This window comes from Ricinus communis, chromosome 7, assembly GCF_019578655.1.
Source record: "Ricinus communis isolate WT05 ecotype wild-type chromosome 7, ASM1957865v1, whole genome shotgun sequence".
NCBI classification, from domain to species: Eukaryota; Viridiplantae; Streptophyta; class Magnoliopsida; order Malpighiales; family Euphorbiaceae; genus Ricinus; species Ricinus communis.
The window spans coordinates 3067325-3081589 of NC_063262.1; the positions used below are offsets into that span (position 1 = coordinate 3067325).

At 28.7% G+C, this 14265-nt stretch overlaps 1 protein-coding gene across 1 annotated transcript; it reads left to right on the plus strand.

Annotated features, from left to right (window-relative positions):
* On the plus strand, positions 1-2353 carry LOC8270740 (tetraketide alpha-pyrone reductase 1). Its single transcript, XM_002523550.3, has 6 exons — positions 1-504; positions 596-765; positions 856-1044; positions 1318-1480; positions 1601-1793; positions 1889-2353. Exons 1-6 carry the CDS (start codon positions 387-389, stop codon positions 2040-2042), a joined length of 987 nt encoding a protein of 328 aa, XP_002523596.1. The 5' UTR covers positions 1-386; the 3' UTR covers positions 2043-2353.
* Positions 2354-14265: the final 11912 nt, after the last annotated feature.

A 14265-nucleotide genomic window follows, 5' to 3' on the forward strand; every position in this document is an offset into this window, starting at 1 on the left:
TTATATATAATATAACATGGTCGGCTTCTGAGAGCACCCGAATGATATTTTTGGTCATTGTAGAAGCAGAAGTTCAGAACTGTTTAATTTTTCCTTCATTTTCATGAAAAACGTTGATTCAGAACATCAATCAGGTGAACTCTGGTTTGCAGGTATAAAACTCAGCATCTTGTGCAGCTTTACCTACTTATAATGTAATTCTCTCTTACCCTCTATAAACATAATAAGGTATTAGAAATAAACTCCCATGCATAGGATGCATGATCCACCTTCCTGATCCAAAGTCACCTAACTCCCAACTGCTAAGGAACGCCAAAGTTATATATGTGATCTGCAAAATTGGATGCAATTGCACTTCGACTCTCAGATTTAGCTAAGAGCATAACATGAATCAAAGTAAAGGAAAAGTATGTGTCACAGGTGCCTCCGGTTTTCTAGCTTCTTGGCTTATTAAGCGACTTCTTTTGTCAGGATATGATGTCATTGGAACTGTAAGAGATCCAGGTTTGTCTTTCTTGCTTTTGCAAAAACAATATCTCATCGCATTAAGTAAAGAGTGCAAAGTTGACATCTGCCTGGACTCTAATGTGGGTAGGAAATGAGAAGAAATTGGCACACTTGTGGAAGCTAGAAGGAGCAAAAGAGAGGCTCCAATTAGTGAAGGCTGATTTAATGGAAATGGGCAGTTTTGATGATGCAATCTTTGGCTGCCATGGCGTTTTCCACACTGCCTCCCCTGTAATCAAACCCACAACTGATCCAAAGGCATGTTGCGACCTAGTTTACCAAAATATATTAATTAGTCACCCACACTTCATCACCACCTAAATTAATTCCGTTGAATATCTTGTGCAGGCAGAAATCTTGAAACCAGCTGTTGAGGGAACGTTGAATGTGTTGAGTTCTTGTAAGAAGAATCCTTTTATGAAGCGAATGGTTCTCACCTCATCCTCATCGACTATAAGAGCAAGAGAAGATATCGACCCCAAAGTACCTCTTGATGAGTCCTCTTGGAGCTCTGTGGAACTCTGCGAGAGACTCCAGGTAACGTTTTCCTTCTTCATCTTTTTTTTCATTTTTGGTGCCTTGAAATTTCATAAAAAGGGGAATAACCAGAAGTTGAATTCCTGACCTCTTGCACTCGGTACCAGATATGAGGTAACTTAATTCCATAGGTATAAAATTTATGTAGAAATTGTAGAAATTCCTCTTGAGTCTTAATGGGTTTCAGTTGTAATTGGAAGCAATGAAATGATCCTTTCATAACTTAATTACATATCATTCATGTGTCTCCCTTATCTGTCAATGAACGCGAAGATATGGTATGTTTTATCGAAAACGCTAGCTGAGAAAGCTGCATGGGAATTCTGCAATGATAACGGGATTGATTTGGTAACTGTTCTTCCCTCATTCGTGATCGGACCAAGTTTGCCACCTGATTTATGTTCTACTGTATCTGATGTCCTTGGCTTGCTTAAAGGTACTTAATTTTCTTCCTTAATTACTTGGACTAATCAGTAAGTATTGCGTAGAAAAGAATTAGCACACTTGCTGAGTATCATGAAATTAAATCTATTTGCTTCTTCTCTTTAAAAAACAGGCGAAACAGACAAATTTCAGTGGCATGGAAGAATGGGGTATGTGCACATAGATGATGTAGCCCTTTGCCATATTCTTGTTTATGAGCAGGAAAATGCTCGTGGACGATATATCTGTAGCTCAACTATACTAGACAATAATGAATTAGTCTCATTTTTATCAGCCCGTTATCCTTCTCTGTCAATCCCAAAAAGGTTGGTACTAGTATTACAATCAAGCATTACTGATATATATATTACACTTATAATTAATCCTAAAGACATTGATCGATCTTGATTGATCTTGTTAGGTTTGAGCAACTAGATAGACCATACTATGAATTCAACACATCAAAGCTGAAGAGCTTAGGCTTCAAGTTCAAGTCAATCCACCAAATGTTCGACGATTGCATTGCATCACTCATCGAACAAGGCCATCTCTCTTCCTCTAATCAAATAATATGAGGAAGATAACAAGAAATAGAAAGAACCAAAAGAGAAAAACAAGAAAAGAAAAGGAAAGTGTGTGATTATATACTTATGAAAGGACTGAAGTTTAAACTGCATTTAACTGTTGGTGAGTTTTAGTATTTTAGCCAAGGACACCATCATTGTGATTGATTCAAGTTCTAGTTTAAGTAATTGATTGCTTAACAAGTTAAGCATGAATGCATTTGCATCCGAAATGCAGTCACAAATCTTTGTACCAGGCTACCAGCTTGTTTATAATATTTCTCCAAGAATTAGACAAGGTTAATAAGAAATGAAAAGCTAAATCTATGTTAAATGATACAATTCAGTTACAAATAATTTCTTTTGTATTTAAATTAAAATTCAATAAAAATGTTGTTTCATTTTAAACTATATTGCTGGTAGGACTGCAAATGAGACAAGCTGCTTGTGAGTTATTTGAAACTCGATTCAATAAAAGCTTATTTAAGTTCGTTCGTTAAACTAAGCGAACTCGACTTGAGTTTTATTTTTGATCTCGATTAGTAAATGTATCAAGCTCAAATTTAGCAATGCTTGGTTCATTTATAAGCAAAAACTAACCTCTGTGAACTAATTCATTAATAAACCTACGAATTGACTCATAATTAGCTCCTTATTAAGCTCGAAATGGATTTATAGAATAACTAGTTTAGAAATTCACAAATTAGCTCATGAATCGACTTGTCCATATGCTCATCAATTTAGCTTAATATTAGTACGAATATTAATTATAGTAATATATATAACTAGAATCAATTTCTATTCCTAGTAGTGTCATACTCGTTATGGTAATGGTAACATATGTACTTGGTTGCTGTACTTCTATAAATGTTGGTTTAATTAGAATTTAAGTAATTTTTACTGAACTTTTTTCTTTTTATTCTGTGTTCAGCAAATAGACTTGATTAAGTTCTCCATAAACTAAATTTTTAATATAAATGTTAAAATTTAGTTTCAGAAATATAAATATTATCAAAATTGATGGAAATATCTTAAATATGTAAAATTCACTAACTCTAAATCTAAAAAATATTTACTAAGTATTTATATTTTTAAAATCTTAAATATTATAAATAAATCAAGTGCTAATAATCACTTGACATTTAATGAAATAAAATGTATTGACATGCATATGTTATATAAATACTTTAAATCAAGAATAAATTAATGGATATATTAAAAAAATATTTAAAAGTTATATTCATTATAAGAAAAAAAAAATTTATAAGTTAACTACGAGGCAAGAGAAAATATTATTTTCATAAGTTTACAAAATCTTCTCACTTATTTTATTTGCATATCATCTATAAAATAAAAATTTAACAATAGTAGAAGAAAACAAGATATAAAATTTTGACATGCTAATTTTTATTTACTTTTTTCAATATGTTTAATATGAGCTTGTGATAAAATCAAATATTTATTAAAAATTAATATTTAAAAATATTATAGTCTAGTGAGCCACCCGCTACCACTTCTTTTCTCTTCCCTTCTCTTTTTTGTTCTGTTACTTGGATTAATCAGTGCAACCTACAAAAATTGTTGATTTTATCATCAAATAAAATCTATTTGCTTCTTCTCTACAACAAAAGGCGAAACAGACGAATTTCATTGGCGAAGACTGGCGTATGTGCACATAGATGATGTAGCCCTTTGCCATATTCTTGTTTATGAGCAGGAAAATGCTCATGGACGATATATCTGTAGCTCAGCTATTCTAGACAGTAATGAATTATTCTCATTTTTATCAGCCCGTTATCCTTCTCTGTCCATCCCGAAAAGGTAGGCACTAGTATTTCAATCGAGCATTACTAACCATATATTGCACTTTTAGTTAAAACTAATGACATTGATTGATCTTGTTAGGTTTGAGCAACTAGATAGACTATACTACAACACATCAAAGCTGAAGAGCTTAGGCTTCAAGTTCAAGTCAATCCACAAAATGTTCGACGATTGCATTGCATCACTCATCAAACAAGGCCATCTCCCTTCATTCGCCTTACCTGCTGATTGACATATTGGATTGCTGAAAGTTATTGCTTCTCTGAAATAAATGCAGTGACTACAATAAAAAAGACTTTTAGCGGCGGTCAAAATTAAATTTAGGGGCGGTTAAAATTGTTAGAAGCGAATTTCAATAGCAGCATCTTTATAGCTAGTTTTCTTTCCAGGATTGCCGCCACAAAAGACAAATTCTTTTGAATTTTGATACCCTCATTTCCTTCTCTACCTCCATATATGTGTATGTCCTTTTTTTTTCTTCTTTTCCTCTCAAGAAAATCAAGAAAGAAAGGAAGTAGTCGTAATGGAAATATCCATAAAAGCACAGTCTGACCTTGGTGCAAGCTTTAACTTGCAAAGCTCAGATAACGTTCATACATCCATATTTGTTGCATATAAGTGGACAATTAAGCATACAAATTTTAGCCAAATAATTTGAGTACACCTGCTACCATATGTACAAGGATCTAGTAAGGAACATTTGAATCTATACATATAGAAATATATAAAGGGGAATAGTGTCTACCTCAAATAATCACTTCCATTATATCCATCAGTAGCATAAAGTACACCATTAAGTTCCACAGCGGCAAGAGCAAATCTCTGGAATGTAGAAGAAGAAAAGAAAAAAGGAGAAGGCAAAATTATGGTCCAGAAATCTATCAGCTTTAACAAAAACATTGATCCACAGAGACATTCCTCAAGAATATGAAGAGCATACAGGGGCAGAAATCCAAAACAATATAAAAACATGCGACTTCAAACGGGCATAAAATGTGCATAAGATTACTTGAAAAAGGAAAAACACGAGTGACGATATTCCTTCTATTCTCAGGATTGCACCACAACTTTTAATTTTTCTAACTACTAGATATTACATATTCAACTTGATGCAAAGATATCCACTGCCGATTAGATTATCATTCCAGGTTATGATTACGATCTCATCGATTAGATTATCTGAAAAATTAAAGAAAAAAAGACATCAATAATCTCTCTCAAACTTAAAATTAGAAAAATCAATGAGATACTTTATTTCAGCTCTTCGATTTGTAAAGAGTAATGAAAAAAAATGAACACAAAGGAACAATTTTTGGTTTGAAAAGAAACCACAGAAAAAATCTCTTTAGAGTAGATGATGAGTGACGTGGGAGTTGATGGAACAATTTGTTTAGAGTTAGAGAAACGCCCTAAACAAACACCTCAAAATATCGCCCCTCATTACCTATGAAATTAAGAAACGCCCCAAAATAATATTTTCAAAATAATTAACATTATATAAGGGGTTATAACAATCGCCCTTATAACTTCACTGTCAGAGGTCTATTTTGTTGTAGTGATACACCCTGGATTTCTAATATTGTAATCTTGAGAAATCTAGTATAGCACTCTAAATGGAACTAAGTGGCAAGCTCTACTAGATTCTACGAAAACTATAAAATAGTTTACATTTTCGTGTTGGACACGTTTCGGATACCGAAATAACGGTAGAAACATATTATATTTTATGATAACATAAGAATATGTTGAGATTACCAACTGAATTAACATAAGAATAAGGTAGAAACTAAATAAAACTATGTAAATCTGTCCCTTTTTTTCAAAATTTTTAACCAAGTCTTTGAATCAACAATTGAAGTGCTAAAATAACTCAGTATTCAAATGCACAAGGAGAATCTCTATATAGTAGTGACACCACTAGGCAGAGGCTAAAATGTCTAATTAAGCCAAACAAATCTGTTGAAAGTTCAATGGAATTGTTGAATTTTAGTGCAGACACACTGTCCAGAGGGCACTGTGACTTCAAAATAAGAGATGTATTTCTTCCCCTAATTTGACATATTATTGTACTGTTTAGGCAGCGCAGTTTCCCTCTTTTATTTATCGAAACTTGAAAATTCGATGAGACATTAGGTACATGAGAGATAATCATTCCTTCACAATTATTACAACAACGATAAATTTTCATGGGAAAGACTCAAACGTAAAATCTTTCTGATATCTACAAGTATAGCAACAATATCACTTTCTCATTAACTATATTCTTCAGTCAAAGCATCTTCTTCAAGCTTAGCTAGTGAAGCGCTGGCGTTGAAGGAATGTGTCATCCTAGCAAATCGGATGAACATTCCTAGGGAAATTTTTGAATCTGACTCTCTCCATCTAATCAACATGATTAATCTTGGACAAGAATTTCATTTTTGGGAGATCTCTGCTACTGTTGCGGATATTATTCACAAGAGTTAGATTTGTTCAGCAATCCCAGTTTGTTTTTGTTCCTATATCAGCTAATAAAGCTACGGACTGGTTGCTAAACATGCTGGCATAGCTAATTTTCTGTCCTCGAATGCGTGCTATGTATCCACAGTTGGATGCTATTTTGTAGTCTGATGCCATGAGGCAATTGGGTAATTAAACTTTTTCTCGTTCAAAAGAAATTCGAGGGGGAAAAATTGCAAGGAATGGCCGATGATTTTAGCCAGTAACTTGTGCCTAGAAATTATAGGCCTTGTGAGCCCAGGCACAATCATGGCTCGGCTTCTGCGCAAATTTTAGCCTTCCAGAATTCTCTTTAACACAAATTCGGAGAAATAGCTTCTTTGGTCCAGCCCAAAAATCTTCTCTTCTTTGGTCTTTCTCAATATTAGCCCAGAATCTCGTGTATTTATCCCAAGTCAAAGTCATTTTTCTTTATTTAATATTTAAACTAGGCAATGCATATGCTTTAATATTTTAGATTAAATTCTCCAATTTTGATCTAAGATCTTTACAAATAATTCATTTTTTATTACACATGTAATATACGTAAATTTTGATTATTAGACTCGATATATTATATAATAAAATATAAAAAAATTACTTAATTTAGAATTATAAACATTTTCATTTTTATATAATGATATAATTTTTAAATTAGATTAGTTTATTTAGACTTTTATAACAATAATCGAATTTAAAATTAAAAACTTTCAATATTAAAAAATAATTTATATAATCTTAAATTATAAGGTTCAACTATCGATCACAACACAAAATTATAATGATATATATCAATTTCTAATTAAAATTGATTTTAAATAATAATAATATTTAAAAATATTAGTTTATTTTAAATTTATTTTTCAGTTTTATTCTAATTTTCATCTTATATATTTTTTAATTCTTTATTAATTATTTATAGAAATATTGATTTTTCAGATATGACCTTAACATACAAAATTGGTGATTTGTTTTAGATCTCTCAAGTCAATTGTAAACATGTTTGCAATTTATTATTTAATATATTTAAATCCTAAGGAGATTACTATATATTTTTTAACATAAAAGGATGAATTTGTTTATCTAACATTACTTTAGCGAACTTATTAGCAAGTTATTATTTCCTTGTTTTTCTTATCACTTATTAAATTTAGTTTATTTATTTATTTTTAATTTATGACTTAAACTTAATTATGGTACTTAATAATTAAAAATCCTAAGAGAATTTGATTTATAAAATTAGACTTGCATTTAATAAATTATTATTATTATTATTATTATTAAATTAAATTATAAATAATTGAATTAACCTAATTAACTAATAAATAAAGTTCTATTAAAATTACTTGAATTTATAGTATTAAGAAATATAATATCCAAATACAATTAAGTTTTTATTACTATTTTTGAATTACAAGTTTTTCTATTATTTTTAATTTCAATTAATATTAATTACTATTTTATGGATACATTTCATAAACATTATCAGAAACATTTAATTGTCTTTTTTATATTTATCCAAATTTATTGCTTTCTAATGATAAAAACACTTTAATATTGAAAGATCAATATAATTATCACATAAAATTGTAATATGTTAGCTTTATTTTGTATTTCTTCCTAAAAGCCTAACTTAAACACTTAAGTTAAATGATCTGAATCCAATATTCACTTCTATTTTCTTTTTTTAATATATATAATCAACTTTTTTATAATTAATATAATTAACGGATTAAAAGATATTAAATATTAAAATCTTTAATCTATTTCTTTAGATGTTTACTTCCAATAGTATACATGATAAGGTTAAAAGGGAGTAGACATGATTTTTTAGTACGTTTTTTATTTTCATTTTCATTTTAATAATCTTTAATTATTAGTTTTTGCAACACAGGTACTTTTTCTACTGTTTTTAATTGGTTTGAAGATTAGATTAATTACTATTCCATGATGATGATCACTTTTTCTAGTAATTAATTTAAATATCTATTAATTCAACCCTTGTCCAAAAACAGAAATGAATTGAAGGAAAGAAATATTCAGTTTTTTTAATCAATTAAAAGATGTCCTTCACCAAGCAATCTAGCTATATAGCTTTAGCTGGCTAACAGATAGAAACCCCATCTGGTTGGCTTTATTTTATTTTATTGGTCGTAAAAGTAAAAATTCTCATTGTGTTTAGAAGAGACCTCTCACTTCCAAACGTAAATACTTTTACTACTTGAACTAAACTTAGATGTATAGATTTTTAAATTATTGATGTGCAATCTCCTCTACATGTTATATTGCATTTTCTTTTACGTTCTTATGTTATGATATAGAGACATATAAACTTTAATTCATTAAAGTTAATATGAATGATAATTAATTTTAGTCTATCACTCTCTAAAATTTTTGAATATATATCAAATATATACATGCAAATTCAAGAAAAAGTATATAAAACTATAAATAATTTTAAAAATTTAGGCTATGGCTTATTATTAATTTTAATTTGTTTTTTCAAATCGGCCCAAAAATTATAAAAAGAAAAATTAAAAAAAAGTTTCAACTCTAACAATCAAACAAAAATATTTAAAACAATTCAAAAAAGACGAAATATGCAAATAGTGACTGAAGGAAGAAAGAGTCAATAATGAAATTTTATTTTAATAGGGCATAAAAGCCAAAAGAAACACAATATATATAGAGAGAGAGTGAATATTCAAATGGAAAATATAATAATAATATAATAAATACTATAATTTGTCGGATATGAACATGGAAATTCATCTCACCTTGCACAACGGACATGAACATGGGAAAGAATTGGGAAGAAGTTGGAATAGATACACCTTACAAAAATAAAAATAAATCACTTCTCTTTTCTCTTCCTGCCAAGATCTAATCCAACCAACCAACCAACCAATCAACCATTTTATTGTCCTTATTCACATCATCTTCCAAATACTATTATTATTTTAAATTTTTAACATATGAACACTTATAAATATTTACGCATCTTATTTGACCCATCTGCATTTATAGTTTCCACCTCCCTAAAAATCAGGGTGCACCTCCTCTATTCCCCATGTCCTATTCTTGTAACAAGTAATATTAACAACAAACACCTTACTCCAATCTTTGCATGGGAAAATATATATATATATATATATATATATATATTAAGAAGTAACTAAGAAACAAATAAACTGATATGTAGGTTGGTAATTTAGTGACCAAATGTGATTTTTTTCGGAATGCTAAAGAAACAAATTCAAGATGAAATATAAATTAAGAATGAATTGGTTGATAACAATTTAGATGTAATTAACTTTACAAAGCAGAGATTGTCTAAGAGATCACTTGAACTACTCTTAAAACTAATGTTTGATGCACTAATGATTCTCTCAAACTACAATAAGAATACAAGAGGGATAAGAGGTTAAAGAAAGAAAAAAGAAAAAGAAAAAAAGAGAGTTTCTAAGAATGTTCTTGTAAGCTTTATATCCTGTCACAAAGAACATGGGAACTTATCCTAAGAAAAGAAAAGAGGGTAGATGGGTATATGAAAAATGATAAAAAGAATGATAGAATGTGTCAGAGAGAGGGGGGATACAATGCACTTGAAGAATGGGGATATTTAAATAATATTTAAAATGCCCAATTTCATGAGAGAAAGGGGTCTCCCCTTCACTAATAATCTAGCCCACAGTGGGGATGTTGGGACCTTAGTGGGATATCACACATGCCTCTAATTTTTGCTAGATGCGGTTTGACCATTTTTTTCACTCATTATCTTCTTTTTCTTAAAACATTGTTATTTAATTCTGTCGATAGTGTTATTTTCTTTTCATTTATTGAATGTTCAATGACACATAGATTAATCATACTTAGTAAATAGTCATTTCTTTATATATTTATTTTTATAAAGTAAATAAGAAAATAGCCCTTGATCCATTGCCAACATTGTGTATTTAATAGCATAGAGATTTTTAATTTTTACAACTAAAAATTTTAATTAAGTTATTCTGTGAATAATTCTCGACAGTTTAATTATTTCATATATATTTAATAAAATTTATATTAATTATATAACTTTTTACTTGAATTGGATTATAAATGAAACTATAATTAAGATGGTATAAATTTTATTAGGCTAAGTATTTTGTTTTAAAATACGTTGCTAGGTAAGAAGAATTGGCTTTTAGTGAAGCATGATCCTTGAGACATGAACACTAGCATTATTCGACCCTGCCTTGGGAGGCAACCTACCTGCCCATTCTCCTTCAGTTGATGATTAATGAACAAAACAATAAAATAAAATAAAAACAATTTGATTTTTTTTTATATTTATATCTTTCTTCCGTTTTTAGCTTGGAAAATTGGTTTTATATATAATTAATGGCACTCGTGTTGGTGTCTTTTCTAAAAGGCCATTTAGTTTAAGACCAAAATTCATTAGTCAACTTCTGCACTATTTATAATAAGGAACGCTGCGTATTTGAATTAATTTTCCAGATGGGTATGCTTCTTATTATTTTAATGATATAGAAAACATATGCTATTAACATGGTCCAATGATAGAAAAAATTATCCTTAATTTAATTTTATAGATCTATAATGAAATAAATCTACTTCTTAAATATTACAAATTTTAACTCAACACTCTGGAGCTCCGTTTTATATCCCAGAATTGAAAATGCAAAATTTATGAAAGGAAAAGATGCTCTATTGTATTGATGCATATATTGCCTAAAATTTCACTAATACATCCCCAAAAGAAAATAAATTATGGTAATTGAGAGTATAAATTAAATAATAGTGAATAGGCATGATCATATATTCTTCATGACAAAATCATTTCTAGACAAGCTAACCAATGCTTAGGATAGTAGTTTTGATATGTAAAATCAAATTAATTGTAGATATATACTAACAAGATCAATAAGATGTTATAGTTTAGAAGATTGTTCTTTGGACCCTATAGACAAGAATATTATATGTATGTTCACTATGCAAATCAACAAATTGTAAGGAATGAGATAAAATGATTGGCCGTGAGGCCATGACCCCCATAAAAAAATCTAGCTAGAAAACTTCATAGTACAGCTACTAAGCAACATGGTAAGATAAGGAAGCTAGATGCCAGTGGGGCAAGTGGCTAGATTGATTGGAAAATTTCGTAACATGCCTTATTCTCATTTCATATTTCATTTTCATTTATTGTTGTTTTATTTTGTCATATAGTAATATTTTTTATACGGATATCATTATAACATAGACCAATAAAAATAAATATTAGTATGTTTGTAATAAGTTCATTGGTAAAACCTGTATAGCTAAACATTGGTATGGGAATTACATATTCTACATAAAATTTTCTGATAATTTGTGATTATAAAATATACAGTGTTCATAAGGGAAAAAGGTTAAGCCGATAGCAAGTTTTTCTTTCAAAGGAAAATATTATGAACCTTGAGGACAAAATCTTGTACTAATTCTTTAACTAAAGTCACGAACCTAATAACCCAGTGATATCATGGGTTTAATTAGGCCTGCTCCAGTAATTCATAATCCAGTTTAAGATTAAGAAGAGAGAGCAGTATGATATTTTATACATAAACTGTAAGTCTATAATGAAGGCTATCCATGGAATACCATTCAAATGTTCAATGTTTAGCATATTGGCTTTCATTTGGATTTTTCATTTTGAAGGCCCTAATACAAATTCTACTAAACTAGTAAAGGTTTAACTAATCATTACAAGATTCCAATGAGTTCTAATATCCCAATTAGAAATGCAGAAGCTTAGTATATGCAGTTGGGTCGTGTTCGTATAATAATTCTTGTTTATAAGAGAAACTGAATTTCCCAAAATATATGTAAAGGCAGGCGATAAACAAGATTGCCTTAGTTTCTCGTAGCCATTATTTCAATAATATCCGGCGTCTGTTATTGCACCGCTATAGACTCTACGCATGAAGATTATAATAAGATGTTAATAACTGCAATAAATTGTCAAACACTTTAATGTATCTCAAAATTTAGGTCATCACCAATTCATTAACGTTCGTTACATCACCATTATTTTGTTCCTATAACTGACTTCAATTCCGATTGAAATCCTGACCGAAGCATTTATTTATGTAATAACTGCTTCAAGGATAAATTCCAGAAACACCAAGATTGAATTCCCTGATAATAGCTCCGGTTTCTTTCTTCTTCTTTTTCTCTTTCAAATAAAAGCTAATATGGTATCGTTAATGATCATAATAGTAATGACTAATGTTGTATTGGCATCAATTTGATCCGTTATAATATGGATCGATTTAGGATTTTACAGTAAAATCTCATAATTATTCTTTTCACCCATCACTAATTATTTTTATTACATATTAATATGTATATTAATTATTTATTCTTATCTTTAATCAATTCATCTAATTAATTATTTTATCACTCTTAATTTAATTCTTACCATAATATAAAATGAGTCATAATTTGATTCTTATCTTAAATTAATAAATGATTAATTTTAAATAGATATACTTTGGTGTTGCTTATTATATTATGATTACTATGATAATCTCTTTTTATTGATTTCACTTGTTTCCTACTAGTGTTGTATAATATCTCAAGAGCACCGGGTGATGCTGGTATAGTCAATTCAGCATTAATTTTACCATTAGGTGTTTGAGCCATTAGAGATCGAGAGTACAAAAAAAAAAAATGAATAAAGATTATAAAATTTTCGATTGTATAATTATTTTTAATGATAAAAGTTATATATATGAAAATAAACAGCATATTCACGTTTAATTTGATTTTAATAATAATATAGTTTTTTATAATCTATATAACTCTTACAGAATAAAGACTATTGTTGCTTAAGAAATTTATTAATATTTTATTTGTGATTTTGCTTTTTAATCTCATATAATTATGTAAAGATTATATAATATTTTTAACAAATAAAACAAAAATTAGTTGGCCATTTTTATATTGTTTGATATTATGATCATATAAAATTATTCACATATTATAGAATGATCTATAAACACATAAATAATAGAATGGATTAAATTATTTGGATAGAGATTCGTTTGCACATGAAGTTACATTTGAAATGGTCACCTTCCTCCATTTATTTGTTTATGATAATGTATATTACAATTTCAAAAAGAAAATGTCAATTACCAAATCAAATTTTCTATTAAAGAAAAAATCGAAAAGGAAAATAGAAACTTAAACAAATAGGTAAAATTATTTTCCTTATAAAAATAAAATAAGCATTAATTAGAGGAAAAGAGAAAAAGTTAAATTTTAATTAAAAAAGATAATTGTGTCAAGTAGTAAAGGAAAAAGATAAAAAAAAAAGTACTATATTATCTCTATTGATCCACATTTATTATGGATCAATCTGATCTCTTTCCCAATACTAATATGCCAATTTCGTTTTCTAATTATGTTAAGAAAAATTGAGTTCCTAAAAAAGAATTGGACAGAAGAATTATTGAGAGAAAAAGAGGAATAGTTATAGCAGTGACTACTGAAATTTACATTTAATTGTAATTAGTTATAAAATTTTAGATTGTTTTGCTTCCATCATTTGATTCTAATTTTCATATCAATTAATAAATTTAAATGATTAAATTGAAACAAATATTAAATTTAAATAACTGAAATAAATCAATCAAAATTTAGTAACTCAAAAAGAAATTAAGTGCAGAGTTGAATAATTATTAGTAGAATTATGTTAAAAAAGAAAAAGAAAAGAAAGAAAAACTTAAATAATAAATCGAGAAAAAGAGATATATGCATTGGTATTCGTAAATTATACAGTCCATCATTATGTAATCCTGGGTGTAACATACAATTATTGCAAGCTATAGGCATGGATCTTTCTTGTGGACGATGTATAAACAAAAGAAAATATTAAACTATTTTTTCC